This window comes from Magnolia sinica, chromosome 8, assembly GCF_029962835.1.
Source record: "Magnolia sinica isolate HGM2019 chromosome 8, MsV1, whole genome shotgun sequence".
Classification (NCBI taxonomy): Eukaryota; Viridiplantae; Streptophyta; class Magnoliopsida; order Magnoliales; family Magnoliaceae; genus Magnolia; species Magnolia sinica.
This window is the reverse complement of record NC_080580.1, coordinates 35,587,817-35,602,523: the sequence shown is the minus strand read 5'-3', so window position 1 is coordinate 35,602,523 and position 14,707 is coordinate 35,587,817. Positions and strand designations below refer to the sequence as shown.

The 14,707-nt window shown below is 40.4% G+C and overlaps 1 protein-coding gene across 1 annotated transcript in view; it reads left to right on the top strand.

Annotated features, from left to right (window-relative positions):
* Positions 1 to 11,633, top strand: part of LOC131254233 (probable LRR receptor-like serine/threonine-protein kinase At3g47570) — a 33,588-nt gene extending 21,955 nt beyond the window's left edge. Inside the window, exons 4-6 of the mRNA XM_058255228.1 lie at positions 6,610 to 8,094; positions 8,233 to 8,864; positions 11,248 to 11,633. Of these exons, the coding sequence (XP_058111211.1) occupies positions 6,610 to 8,094; positions 8,233 to 8,864; positions 11,248 to 11,633 (2,503 nt within the window). The remainder of the gene's footprint in view (positions 1 to 6,609; positions 8,095 to 8,232; positions 8,865 to 11,247) is intronic.
* Positions 11,634 to 14,707: the final 3,074 nt, after the last annotated feature.

The following is a 14,707-nucleotide window of genomic DNA, read 5'->3' as shown; positions in this document are numbered from 1 at the left end:
GTGGGCCCAACCTTCATCCAAGAGGGGGGAAATAGAGGTTTAGTATTTTCTTCATAAAATAAAGTAAGGTGGGGTCCATAAAATGGGCCCATCCCTCAGAGAAACCAAGCTGAAGTGTATGTTTTGCCTCCATACATGTGGGCTGGACAGCCCAACAAGGTGGACTGCCCACCCCTATGGGCCTCCTTTTTGGGTATCATATCATGGGCCATCTGAGGTATGACCCATCACACCTCACGGTGGGGTCCACACCTTCTCATTACACCCCATACTTATCAAGAAAATAATGGCAATCATGATCCAAAAATCCATGCCAAAGATTGAACATGACAATCCATGCAACAGTCCAGGTTTTTGGACAGCAATACATGGCTGGACACATCAGCCTATATCTCAATAATCTTAGCCATAAAAAGGGTGTGTGGCCTTCCTCAGTGGGCCCCACATAAGTCCAGATCACATCCTAGGACTAGGACACTTGCATGCAATGATTAAGGTGTCCAATGACCATGGAGTTGGGTGGTAAGGGCATCCCACCTTGCTGGATTTTTATTTTTATTTATTTTGGGACATCCAAGGCCCACTAAATGGGCCACACACACATTATCATCCATACATCAGAGAAAAGAGAAGAAGAAAAGAGAGTAATCCATCCATGGGGGGTAGGGCCCGGCCACTAATGGGCCCTCCCAAGAGTGAATCATACCCATACAGCTACATTAATTGAACATGCAACATAAAATCACTACATGCATGATATATAATTGCTATGGATGGTTGGGATGTCATCCCAACATGATCCTTAGGGTCTAGATGACCTTAAGATGGAGTGGATCATTAAATACATCATGATGGGGTCCATGGAGAATGGCCCCATCATGGATCATAACATGCATGTAGGATGGGCCAAAGGGCCACATCCATGGGATCAAATGGGATCTCCACCATGGATTGGTGGGTCCCATATGATCCATCTAGGAAGAAAAATAAGATCAAAGGGTAGAAAAGAAGATCAGCAATTATAATCACCCACCTTAATGGATCCTACTCCAAGCTTACAACAATCTTCTCTTCATGCTCCAAGGGACATGTTTCAATGGGTGAGATAGATTGTTGAAGGTTAGATGGAAGAGGATTTGAGGGAGAAGGGGCTGGAGAAGAGAGGAAGATGGAAGGGAAGTTGCTAGGGAAGAAGAGAAGAGAGAGAGAGAAATGAGAGGGAAAGAGAGAGAGAGAGAGAGAGAGAGAGAGAGAGAGAGAGACTTTTAAGGCTTGTAATGATGAGCTCTCTCTCTCCTAGGCAATGATGGTGGCCTATGGTGATATAAACAAGGCTTAGGGTCATAGCCTTTCTAGAAATCTCAGCCTAGGGTGAAATGATGACATGAAAAAATGTGCAACCCATGGTGGGGTCCACCAATCATGTAATCAATGGCCCATATCGTTCAATGATCATAACTTGAGATGTACATATCGGATTAACACACGAGACGCGGCGTTGGAATCGCGGCGACGAGACGGACGCAATGGCATAGGTCTCGAGTCAACCCAAGTTGGGTTTACATGACCGAACTCAAGGGTAACCGTAAACACTATCCAAAGGTCGCGGGTCACCGAAATTTGACCGGTAGGACCGTGGGACCAAAATGAACGAAATGCATACTCACACACACACACAAGCGAACTCGGGTCGGGTCTCACACCTTGCTAGGCCCGTTTCATCTATTTAGACCCATACCATTGTTCTCCTTAGTCTCGTGAGCTACCCCAGGTATATGAGCCCCCACTAGAGGTTGTATTCCTTATGAGGAATTGGTTAAGTACCTAGACCCTTCATGGTTAAGTAGAGAGTTCATCTTCACCTCATTGGCACCCCTATTCATCTTCATGGCCCACTCCCATACACATCATATGCATGTTTGGTCGAGGTGTGATTGGCCATGGTTGTGCCATTGTGTAGGACATGTTGGTATCTCCCCGAGAGATGGATGCTTGGAGATGGATGCTTGGGATTGATCCATAGGTGATTGTGTGATTCATGCATCTGGCATTGCATAGCTTGTGGATATCCGTCCTTACTTCATCAGGGCCTTACCTCCACAGGGGTATTTGTGGATGGTCGTATGTCTGGACACCGAAAATATTAGTTGAGCATACCGGGTGCATAGGATGCCCATGGGTGAAATTCTCAAAACTTTCATGGTACCAAGGATCTGCTCTAACGCCGTGACCGGGTGGAATACATGAGCGCACGAGGGCCTTATACCGTTAGGCCGCGACTCTCACTGTCGTGTAGTCAATTGGATAGGGGTGTGGCCTTACCTGCCTGGAGGCATTGCTAGGTTGAGTCTGACCAGCTCGTAAATGGGTCCGCTACCTTCAGGCCTTGTTGGTGATTGGTTGTCCACAGGTGGGTAGTGAGGTCTCTTACGCTCGTTTGATTATACGGGGTCTACAGAGTGGCAGTCATTCTACAATGTAATCGACCCCGATGATTTCCTTATGATTGAAAATGTACTTGACTTATGGTTTGGATATGAGCACTGACATTACTTGCATTGCATTAGCATTGGCTGTACAAGCCCCCCCTTCATGCATTGCCTTGGTATGACACCCATTACTCATTGCATCGTGTTCATGGTAAGCCTTGGTAAGCCTAGTGATATGCTCATTGATCATGCTTCTCTCCTTATACCTCCTACTATTCTTCTGTGCACCATTGTCACGCATTTACACCACCCTTTAAGCTTCTATAAGCTTATGCACGATTGATGCGTGCAGGAGACTCTAAGTAGGCGCCGTAGCAATAGATCGTGAAGTAGAGTTGAGTAGTGAGGACTCCAATGTTGTTTCTCTTTTCCTTTTATTCTCATGTATGTCTTTTTGAACCTTTTGGGTAATGTAAAGTTCAAATTTATAGTGGATTTTGCGATGTGTGCCTTTGTTATTCTCAGATGTACTTGTTATGATCTTGGGTATGCTCGTATTGGAAATGATTATACTATTATGAAAATCCTCCTTGTAGGATCCCAGGATCAGAACCTGCTTCAGGAGCCGAGAATGGGGTACTATGGAGGCTGTTACGGCCAGAACCGGACATCGGGTTCCTTGTGATTCCAGTTACCGAGTCTGGGGCGTGACACTCCGGCTTTACCTAACCCATCACATCCTTGATCAATACCTACACATAAAGTATTCCTCCTGTGATTACCAAAGCCTACTCCTTCTTCAGTCTCAATGCCGAGAACCATCTTTGCAACCCCCCGATCCTTCATCTTGAATGTCCCACTTAACCGAGTCTTCAGTACATTGATTTCAGACATGTCATAATTGGCGATCTACATGTCATCAATTCCTGACTCACCATGAAGGAATCAAACCACTGCCTAGGCGATAGGTCGAACCACGATCTCCTGCAAAGTCTTTTCTCAGCCCCTTTACTTCGAACTGCTCTAGTTGCTTCATGTAAATCTGCTCTTCACTTTCCCTTACAGAAGTGCAAACTCCACATCCATCCTTCCAGCTTAAGATAACATTGGCCAACCAGCGCTAATCACAAATCTAATAGACACCTGCTATACCGTCGGCGCGAATATCTCTGAGAAGCCGATCTCTTCTCTCTGAGCATAACCCTTCGCTACCAACCTCGTCCTGTATCTATGTTATATCCTCCTGAAGATCCACATGCATCCAACCACTCTCTGGCCCAGTGGAAGCTCCACCCGCTCCCATATGTCGGTTTGGTATAACGAATCCATCACATTGCCCATAGTCACCTTTCACTTCTCAGCACCAGGCTCACCTAGAGCCATCTGAATAGAAGATAAATCTCATGCGATATTGGAGTCGTCCATATACCTCGCCGATATCCTGCGATCATGCCATGTGATTCTTCTCATAGGTGGCTGCTCCACCTGCTCTGTATCCCTGTCCGCGCATCTCAGCCTTCCTACGCTACCCGCTCATGTGGCCATGCCCAACATGCCACATACATGCAGAGGTGAAATTCGCTACATCCATTGCAGCTCCACCTTTTGAAGTGCTCCCGATCAACCTATACATGTTACCGAGTCGTTGCGCTTTCATGATTACCTATGCCCCCTTAGATACCTTAAGAGCACTATCAATACTTGTGTACTTGCATCCTTATGACTCAAGTACACCAAGAGAAATCAGATTCTGTTTCAAATCAGGAACGTGCCTGACATCAGTCAAGGTACGCTCCACCCCATCAAACATCTTGATGCGCACCGAACCAATAGCCACAACATTACTGGCAGTGTCATTGCCCATAAATACCTGTCCACCATCACACTCCCTGTAGCTGGTGAACCAACTCCGATGAGAAGTCATGTGAAAAGATGCCCCTGTGTCTAGCATCCACTCGTCCTTACGATCATCATATGGCCGTCTGGGTGAAGACACAGATAAAAGATCACCATCACATCTACTTGATCCATCTGACGTGGCAGCATTGGCCTCCCTGTATGAAGCCTCAGAATCTTCTCTTTTCGATTTAAGATTTTCACAATCCTTCTTCACATGTCCTTCCTTCCCACAGTTCCAGCACTTTACCTTTCCTTTGCCCTTGCCCTTGGATTTAGACATAGAGCCTGAAGAACTTGTACATTGTTCAGAATTCCTACCCCTTGTAAGCAGTGCCTCAGAAGATATCCCCATGTCGACGTTAAGTTTTCTCATAGCTTTCCCTTGAATGACCAAGATAACGGTGTCAACAATTAAGGTTTTATTCGTGCTGCACATAGTGTCCTTGAATGACTCATACGACGCCGGAAGAGAATTCAGTAACATACATGCTTATTCTTCAACTTTTATCACTTCCTCCATATCTAGCAATTTACAAACTAATTTATTAAAGTTGCTGATGTGAGCTTCCAGATCTACACTCTTTGCTATCTTGAAGTTATACCACTACCGCTTCAAGTGTAGGCGATTTTCAGAGGATTTTTTCGCATAGACATCCTCTAACTTTGTCCATAACTTAGCTGCAATTTTCTCCCTCATGACTTTGTAGAGAACCTCATCCGTGAGACATAAACGGATCGATGATAAAGCTTTCTTGTCAAGAGTATTCCAATCATCATCAGTCATAGTAGACTTTCGCTCCTCGAGAGCACCATCTTCACCTTGCTTGATTAAGGAACTCATCATCTTGATCTTCCATAACTCAAAATTATTTTTCCCTGAATACTTCTCAATCTCATACCTAGTACTTCCCATTATTACTAATCCCTCAGATTCAGATCTGTGCCCCAACGATTGCTTTGATACCACTTGTTGGGATTTGTGCTGTGGAATCACACAGATCTAAATCTAGGATAACAATACAATGACACCAAGCACATACAAGAGAACACAAATTTAACGTGAAAAACCCTTACGGGAAAAAAATACGGCACAAAGCGACAGATCTCCACTATGAAAATAGAAATTACAAAGAGAGAGGACTTACCCGATTCGAACAACCTCAAATATTACCCTTGCTACACCTTTTGATTTCCCTAGAACCCCTTTAGAAAGCCTTAGAATTATTTCCTATCACCTAGAAAAGCCCTAGGAACACCTATTTATAGTTTAGGCAACTTCTCCTTCGCATTCCAGTTGCGAAGGGACCCTTTCGCATCCCAGTTGTGAAAGGACTCAGATTTAAGACATATCGCAACAAGATCATTGCATACAAATAAAAAAAATATACAAATTAGTACCTCATTAATTCAGTATTTATATGATGAAACATTTCTAAATTATATTTTCATTAAAATACCTTACTAATTAAGTTATTGTCATACAGACCAAGATGAAGGGAAAAAACAAAGATCAGCATGATCTAAAACTTTTGTGTAAAACTTTTGTGGCCCCCAAATATTTTTTTTTAAAGTAGTCGTTCATTCAACGGTGTTTTCTGTAATATGGTTCACTAGAGATTGGGATATATCTCATTTTTCTCCTACTATAAAATGATCTAGAAAAATAGATGGAGGGCATGGATGAAACAGATACATCATGGTGGGGCCAACGGAGTACCGACCACCAGCCATTGGTGGCAGGGGGAGTAGCCAATTCGTCTCCCAAAAAGAATAAAAAAATCAAGTCATCAACTGACGTGAAGTTTTCCATCTCCATAAATACGGGAGAATCCACACCATTATAGTAACCTCATTTTGGTTTTCCTGGATTCACGAACTCGATAATGGATCTCCCTCCTATGAGCCTGTGGGCAATTTGGTCATTTCTCCTTCTCTCTTCCATTCACCTTCCGTGTTTTTTTGTATCTGCCGCTCACTTATCCAACGAAACTGATATCCTTGCTTTGCTCAAATTCAAACATCTGATAACCGACGATCCTCTCCATTCCTTGAGCTACTGGAACCATTCTCTCCACTTCTGCCACTGGCAAGGTGTCACTTGCGGTGGTCACCGCCTTGAAACTCGCTGGACAGAAGTTGGTGGGCCCCATATCTCCTTACATAGCAAACCTCACCTTCCTCAGGATAATTGATCTCTCAAACAACAGCTTCCATGACGTGGTTCCTGAAGAGAAAGGCCGTTTTTGTTCCGCTTGCGGTATCTTGGTCTGGCCGAAAACAGATTCACTGGAGAAATTCCAGCAAATCTGAGTCACTATTCCGAATTCAAAGTCCATCTTTATAGGAATCAGCTTGTAGGGAAAATCCCAATCGACCTTGGCTCTTTCTCAAAGCTCACCAAATTGAACCTCGCTCACAATACTCTTACCGGAAGCATCCCACCTTCACTTGGAAACCTTTCATCTCTCACAATTCTTGGTCTCACAGAAAATAGTCTGGAAGGCAGCATCTCAGCCGTGCTTACCCGATTGGTAAGCTTAGAGGCCCTTGGACTTTCTTTAAATAAACTGTCACGTACTATTCCGCCCCAGCTCTACAATCTCTCCTCTATTCAAATTTTGGACGTGGGAGAGAACAGATTGCAAGGAAATTTTCCACCTAACTTAGGCCTCACTCTGCCTAATCTCCAAGTACTTTACGTTGGATCAAACCGAATCACAGGACCCATACCGGTTTCATTAACAAATGCTTCAGGACTCGCAATGATTGAGCTTTCTAATTGTAGTTTTAGCGGATCCGTGCCTATGAATTTTGGAAGCCTGAAGGATCTCTCCCTTCTATCTTTGTGGGAAAATCAGCTTGGAATCGGTAAAGCTTATGGCTTCAGTTTTATCGAATCTTTGATCAATTGCAGTAGCTTACAAGAATTAGATGTAGGCAACAATCATCTCAATGGTGTGTTGCCTGACTCCATGGCTAATCTTTCTACACAGTTGAGAATACTGTGGTTAGGGCATAACATGATATTTGGAAGCATCCCATCTGCGATTCAGAATCTTGTCGGTTTAACAGTATTGGATATAGGAAATAGCTTCCTAACAGGTACTATTCCTATTGGTGTTGGGATGCTTAACAAGATCGGGGAACTTTACTTGAATGGAAATGAATTATCAGGGCACATTCCGTCTTCCTTGGGCAACATCACTGGATTGTACGAACTTGAATTATTTCAAAACAATCTATCGGGAAGCATACCTTCGACTCTTGGTAAATGCATAAACCTGCAATTCCTATACCTTGACAATAATAACTTAAGCAGTGACTTACCCAAACAACTTTTCCTCATTTCCTCATTGATTCAAATTTCTATTGAAAATAATTCTCTTACGGGTTATCTACCAGTGGTAGTCGGTTATTTGAAAGCTCTTGGAAGATTCATTGCTTCTAATAACAAATTGTCAGGCGAAATTCCAAGCTCCCTAGGCAATTGTCTCAGCTTAGAGTATCTCTGGTTGGATGGGAACTTCTTTCAAGGATCAATTCCTCCAACATTCATCACTCTAAAAGGCATTCAATCCCTCGATCTTTCACACAACAACTTGTCTGGGAAGATTCTAGAATACCTAGAGAAGCTTCTTGTTCTGCGGTATCTAAATCTGTCTTTCAATAATTTCGAGGGTGAATTACCAAAACAAGGGGTCTTTGGAAACGCCAGTCAAGTTTCAGTGCTCGGAAATAGTAAACTTTGTGGGGGTATTCATGAATTGTAATTACCTTCATGCTCTAGCCAAGCTTCCAAGAAACGGGGGAAGTCTCTTGCTTCCAAACTAAAATTCTCAATCATTGGTGTTGCCCTGTGTCTTATTTCATTATCATGTTTCTTTGCCATTCTTTATCGGGGAAGGAAATCAAGAAGGAAATCTTTTTCTGTGCCTTCTGTTGGCGATCCTTTCCTGAACTTGTCTTATGCGGAGTTCTTTAAAGCAACAGATGGCTTCTCTTCTGCCAATTTGGTCGGCACCGGAAGCTTTGGCAGCGTATATAAAGGGATTTTAGATCGCGACGAAACTATGGTAGCAGTGAAAGTCTTCAACCTTCAACAACAAGAAGCTCTGAAGAGCTTTATGGCTGAATGCGAAGCCTTGAGAAACATTAGGCATCGAAATCTTGTTGAGATCTTAACTTGTTGCTCAAGCATTGACTTTAACGGCAATGATTTCAAAGCACTAGTTTACGAGTACATGCCGAATGGGAGTCTAGACAAGTGGTTGCATAACGATGATCAGCTGAGGAGGAACTTGAATTTTATTCAAAGGCTAAAAATAGCTATTGATGTGGCTTCTGCATTGGATTATCTACATAATCATTGCCAGACGTCAATCATTCATCGTGATTTAAAACCCAGCAACATTCTTCTTCATGATGACATGATTGCCCGGGTGGGTGATTTTGGGCTAGCGAGGTTCCTACCTGAGGTTTCTCAAGCTAGCACGTTTGGGATGAAGGGATCTATTGGGTACATTGCTCCGGATAACAGTTTCATCTATTTCCTTATCATTATTATTATTATTATTATTATTATTTTATATTTATTTATTTACAAGAAAGATGCTATATGATGTCCACCTCACGGGAGCTTCTCATGAGGCCAAGCTTTGTGGGCCCCACCATGACGTGTCATTCATCCTTCAATGGTGTACCACTGGCATAAAATCAGACCACTCCACAACTTAGGAGGGCCACATCACAAACAAAAGTTAGTGACGGTATACCCGCACGTTAAAACCTTCTTGATTGTTTATAAGGCCTAATGAGATGAGGTTGAGACATCTTGCTTATTCATTGTGTGTCCCACTGGGATGAGGAATCATAGAAAATTTCAACCCATTTCAAATCTCAGGTCAGCCAAACAAATGCTTTTATATGTTTTAAGCATGATTTAACATGGTTTAAGATGATGTGGACCACCTGGGTTACGGATACAACTGATTTTTGTAAGGCCCGTCCATGATTTAGGATGGATTTCATTTAAACATCATTGTAGGGCCCACCCTAACTGCCAACTCCTTTGCTAGAAGGAATGGTCTCCTGCAGCAAAACACACACACACACACTTATATATATGCAAAATGGTTCTATGCGCTTGACCTCATGGGAACTTCCCATGAGGTTGAGCTGTGCAAGCCCCACCATGATGTGGGTCGAACATCTACCCCATTATTCAGATGCACCGTTCCATGGTGGCACCAATCTTAAAAATCAAGTCAATCCATGACTTTTGTGGGCCACACCACATACAAAAGTTGAGAGGGATTACCCTCCCATTAAAACATTCATAATCATTTGTTAGGCCCACCATGATGTGGTTCATAAATCCAGCCCATCCATTATGTGTGTCCCATTTGGATGAGAAGTCAGGCCAAGTTCCAGATACACCCAAATTTCAGGTGGACCTCACCAAGTGCTTTTATATGTTTTAGGCATGTCTTCACATTATTTTAGATGGTATGGCTCACCTAAGTTCCGTATATGGCTGATTTTTGGGATATCCCATCATTTAAAGGGGACCCTTCAAATGCACGGTGTTGATGTTTGACATGCATCACGGTGCTGCCCACACAGCTTGACCTCATGGGAAGTTTCAGCGCATAGAACCATTTCCCATATATATATATATATATATATATATATATATATATATATATATATATATATATATATATATATATATATATATATATATATATATCCGAGTCATCAAGCATTTGTTACGTGAACTTTTTTTAGAACTCATCATAGGTGATGTGACACTAAAATCTGAACCGTCCATGGGATTCAACACCTCATGAAACCTCATGGACCTAATTTTTACTTTGATCCAAAACTTTTGCAGCCATGGGAAATGAAAACAGTTTCCTCCCTTGATTTGCATTTCACTTTGTTATGGCCCACCAGAATTTTAAATCAAGGTGAAATTTTGCCCTTTGAAGTTTCATGGGATTCCACATCACCTGGGCTATATATATATATATATATATATATATATATATATATATATATATATATATATATATATATATATATATATATATATATATATATAGGGTCTACGGTAGCTAATTGAGAGGGGATGCCTTGATTTTTACCGGGGCCCAACCTGAGTTGCCAAACATGTTAATTTTTTTACAAGATTTCATCTAAGCCAGATGAAGTCTATATGGCCTGGATTTCCTATACACATCACGTGGCGTGAGGTTTGCAAGCTACAAGCACATATGAGAGGCTATTACACACTATGCATGTGTAAGAGTGCTACACTTGTGATCTAACCCATAGAATCGGGTGGGCCCAGTCAAGTACTTTACCTAGACCAGATTCTGACTTGACCTTAGCTTAAATCAAAATGAAGGTCCAAGGACCTAATGGCCAGTACCTGAAACGATTTTATCTGGATCCAATTAATTTCTAAAAGAGTGACCTCAGATTTGAAAGATTCAAACTTGATAGCATAAAAATTCCATTGATTTCAAAAACCTAGACATACAAAGCTGTACTCACTTACACCCAACATGAATCACACCATAATTAGGTATGAAGGCTTCTTTTCTGATAATGTATTTAGCCGAGATATGTGTTACATACAAATCATAACAATAATTCATATGTTCACTTGATGATTGAAGAGTTGAGTTCTTTCAATTGAGCGCAGTCTTGTTCCATGAAAAACTAATTTGCAAGAACTTACAAGTTCATAGCACAACAATTAATGTTAGAAATTCAAATCTTTAGAATACAAAAAATGCCAATTATTTGCCAAATAGAATATTACTTCTCTTTCCTTTCTCTCAAAATTCAACCTTTGCTATTATTTGTATATAAGTGGTCACTGAAATTCCAATATGAGATGTATAAATTACAGAGTATGCAATGGGTGGTAAAGCATCTGCAAAAGGAGATGTTTACAGCTATGGGATCCTTCTATTGGAGATGATCACCGGAAAGGGGCCTACTGATGACATGTTTAAGGACAATGTAAGCATTCATCATTTTGCAAAGTTGGCTTTGCCCGAACGAGTAATGGAGATTGTTGATCCACAACTACTCATAGAAGAAGCTAAAGTTACTCAAGGCAGTGAAAATCATATCAATGCACGAAATATAATGCATGATTGTTTGATTTCGATGGTCAAAATCGATGTCCTGTGCTCTATGGAATCTCCAAGAGAATTGCATGCAATCAAGGACTTATATCTTGGAGTTGGGATTCATCGAGGCACAGGGATTAGGTCGCAAATATTAGATTAAGGCTCATCTTACCTTAGTCATTACTAAGTTATTATTGATAGTTATTTTGAAAAAGATTTTAAAATAAAATGTGTTTGTTGAATACTTTTCTAAACAAGCTCTAGATATATTTAGTCTAGGCTTCAGAGAGTGTTTGTATTGATATTGAATGAGAAAGTGTGTTTCTTGGTCTTGTGTTAGGCAAAGGGAGATTGTATCATGAATGCAATAAGAAAAAAGACATCATCTTATTATAATAAGAATCATATTGGGTTACTAATAAGATGTTTAATTACTAATATTTTTTTGCAGAAGTTTTCACAATGATGTTACAATCTTAATGAATTGGTTTAGAAGTTGGACTACCAGCTTGTCATTAGTCTGATGAAATCCAGTGAGTCCCAATATGGATTTGACAAAAAAATAAAAAGCATGATCCAATGGTTCCATCCAACTGATGAAGTTCTTTTGGCTAATGAATGAGAATCATTGCTCTGTTTTCAAAGGTATGTTATATGCCACTAATAAGATGGTTAGAATTATCAAACCATGGTAGTCTCCAATGTAATTGATGGTATAGATAGACTGTGAATACAAACATATGCAATTACAACTACCTCTTTGTCACGACTATAAATCCGAAACCAGGGTTAAGACTAACCATAGCCTCGGGTTTAGAGCTGTGACTACTTTAGTTAAGCTACGAAATAATGATTCAGAAAATGTCCACACCCAAACCACAAGATATAATACCAATCACTATGCAATTATTTAATTTATTTAAAATCATAACCAACATTCATCATTCATCATTGTTTTTAATCATCATCCATCAATCTCCACATAAAATAAAATAGCAACTCCTAATATTTATTTTCATTATTTATCCTCGAGCATAGAGCTACGCTATCCTCCTTGTCCGACCAATTTCCCATAATCTTGACCTGTTATTTAGTATGTAGTTTTTCCATCAATCTATTCCTTTAAGTCCATTTAGAAACCCAATTCATTACCCTAGACCCATTGAGCTAATCTACACCCTTCAGATTTATCCAAACCAACATAGGTTCTTAGTTTTATTCATTTCAAAACGTATATAATTGTGATTGTTGGTACACTAGTGGGTCTTGACTATGCCATTAGGTTCACTAGGCGCCCCTCCAATTGCAGGCCCAAAAAGGTCCAATATAAAAAGTAGTGGGCTTGATGTAGGCCCACTGGGCTTTGGCAAATCTGACTTTATTTTTAAATGTCGCCAATTAATGGCCCACCCCTAGTGTCCACAATCACAATCATTCTAACAGGAGGGACAACTACCTTTCCTCAAAATACAAAATTCATAATTCATGGTTCTTTTGCTCACCCAAAGCTGAGTTGGGATGTTAGTCGGTCACACGTAATATGCCCACTTTATTAAACCAGATTTGATTCTTTTTGTTATGAAATTATTCTTTTTTCTGACCCAAAAATGTTGTAGAAGGCAGATTTTATTCTGAAATGACAACTACCACATCTAGTTCATCCAATGTTAATTCCAGATTACGGTCTAACACCAAATTTTCTTCATAATTAGGCTTTAAAACAGCCTTTTTAGATCAGAGATATGAATCAAAAACGGCTGCCAAGTGGTCAGATCTGACTTCTTAATATGGCCATTCAAACATTACATGGAACAATATGTGATCGTACGTACTCCATGATCTTTTGGTTGGCATAACATCTTTCCCTGTTTAAGGATTCCAAGGCCCTTAGATTATGGTTCTTTTGAGCCATTTTAATGTTCAGATTAGTGTCGCATTTGAGTAGCATAACAGCTTCAAAAGTTGGAGAAAAACCGTAAATGAAAAGTCATCCAGGTTGAAGTACATGGTAGTGATTGATGAAGTATTATAACAAATAGTTTTTCAGATAGATTTTAGGATATGGAACTGACCCAATCTTGAATTTCTAACCATCCAGAAAATGCCATCCTCAATGGTCCTGATCTGACCATCAGATTGGACGGTCCAAATCTGGCCTTTTAATGGCCCTTAATTGCAATCGTTCTTGGACTGTCTAGGGTCCAGATTTGCTGAAATTCTTAAGGTTATTTTGTGGTCATTATTTCTTGCAACTGAGAGTTTCTAGATGGTCAGATCTGTCCCATTTCAACAGATTTGATAGCTACAAAATCTACTTTCTACAACATTTTTATAATGACAGATTTTTAAGTAGCATGATTATGGTTCTCAAGGGTGCATTCTGGACATCAGAGAGACCGACTCGACTTGTTCGGACCCCGGGTCAACCCGAACCGAATGGTTGAGTTGGTCCGAACCAAGTAAGCTTCGCCCAATCTTAACTCAAACCGAGTCGAATTTGAGTTATTTAGTAACTCCACTCGATCCGAAACCGACTCAACTCGAATTTGTGTGTGTGTGTGTAAAATTTAATTTTTAATTTTTAAGTATTTCTAATCCTATACACCGCACGCGACCCCACCCCGACCCAATCCCAAACTCACTCTTTCTCCCTCATCTTCCTCCTCTTCCAGCGCGACAGTGATGTTTACTCAACCTGTAGATCACACAGTCATGGATGAAGGGAGTAAACAACTAACAGCTTGGTCCAAGACTTATGTGGCCCCAAGATTTTTTCAACGGTAGAATTTTAATTCACCCGGGTGAACTTTGCACATAATTCATTTTTTGGATTCAAGCACTAAATTTATCTGCTGACAGAGTGGATAAAATACATAAATCACCGTGTACACTCAGTATATTTGGATCTGACTCACTTTTCGTATATGTCCTGTGATGATTTGTAAAATTGGATAGATGATGTGAATATAACAAATATATTATAATGGTGTCCTCATGACTTTTTTTTTTCTTTTCTTTTTCTTTTTTAAGTAAAGAAACTGATAGAAACCGATACCAAAAGCCAATTGCGACCTCATAGCAAAGTAAAGGATAAGCAATAAAATAATAATAATAATAAATATAAAAAAATAAAAAAATAAAAAGAAGAAAGAAATAGGGAAGTTTATAAAAGACTGCCTGCCTATTATTCAATTTACATTCCGGTAGCTTTTAAAAATTTATTTCAATACAGTA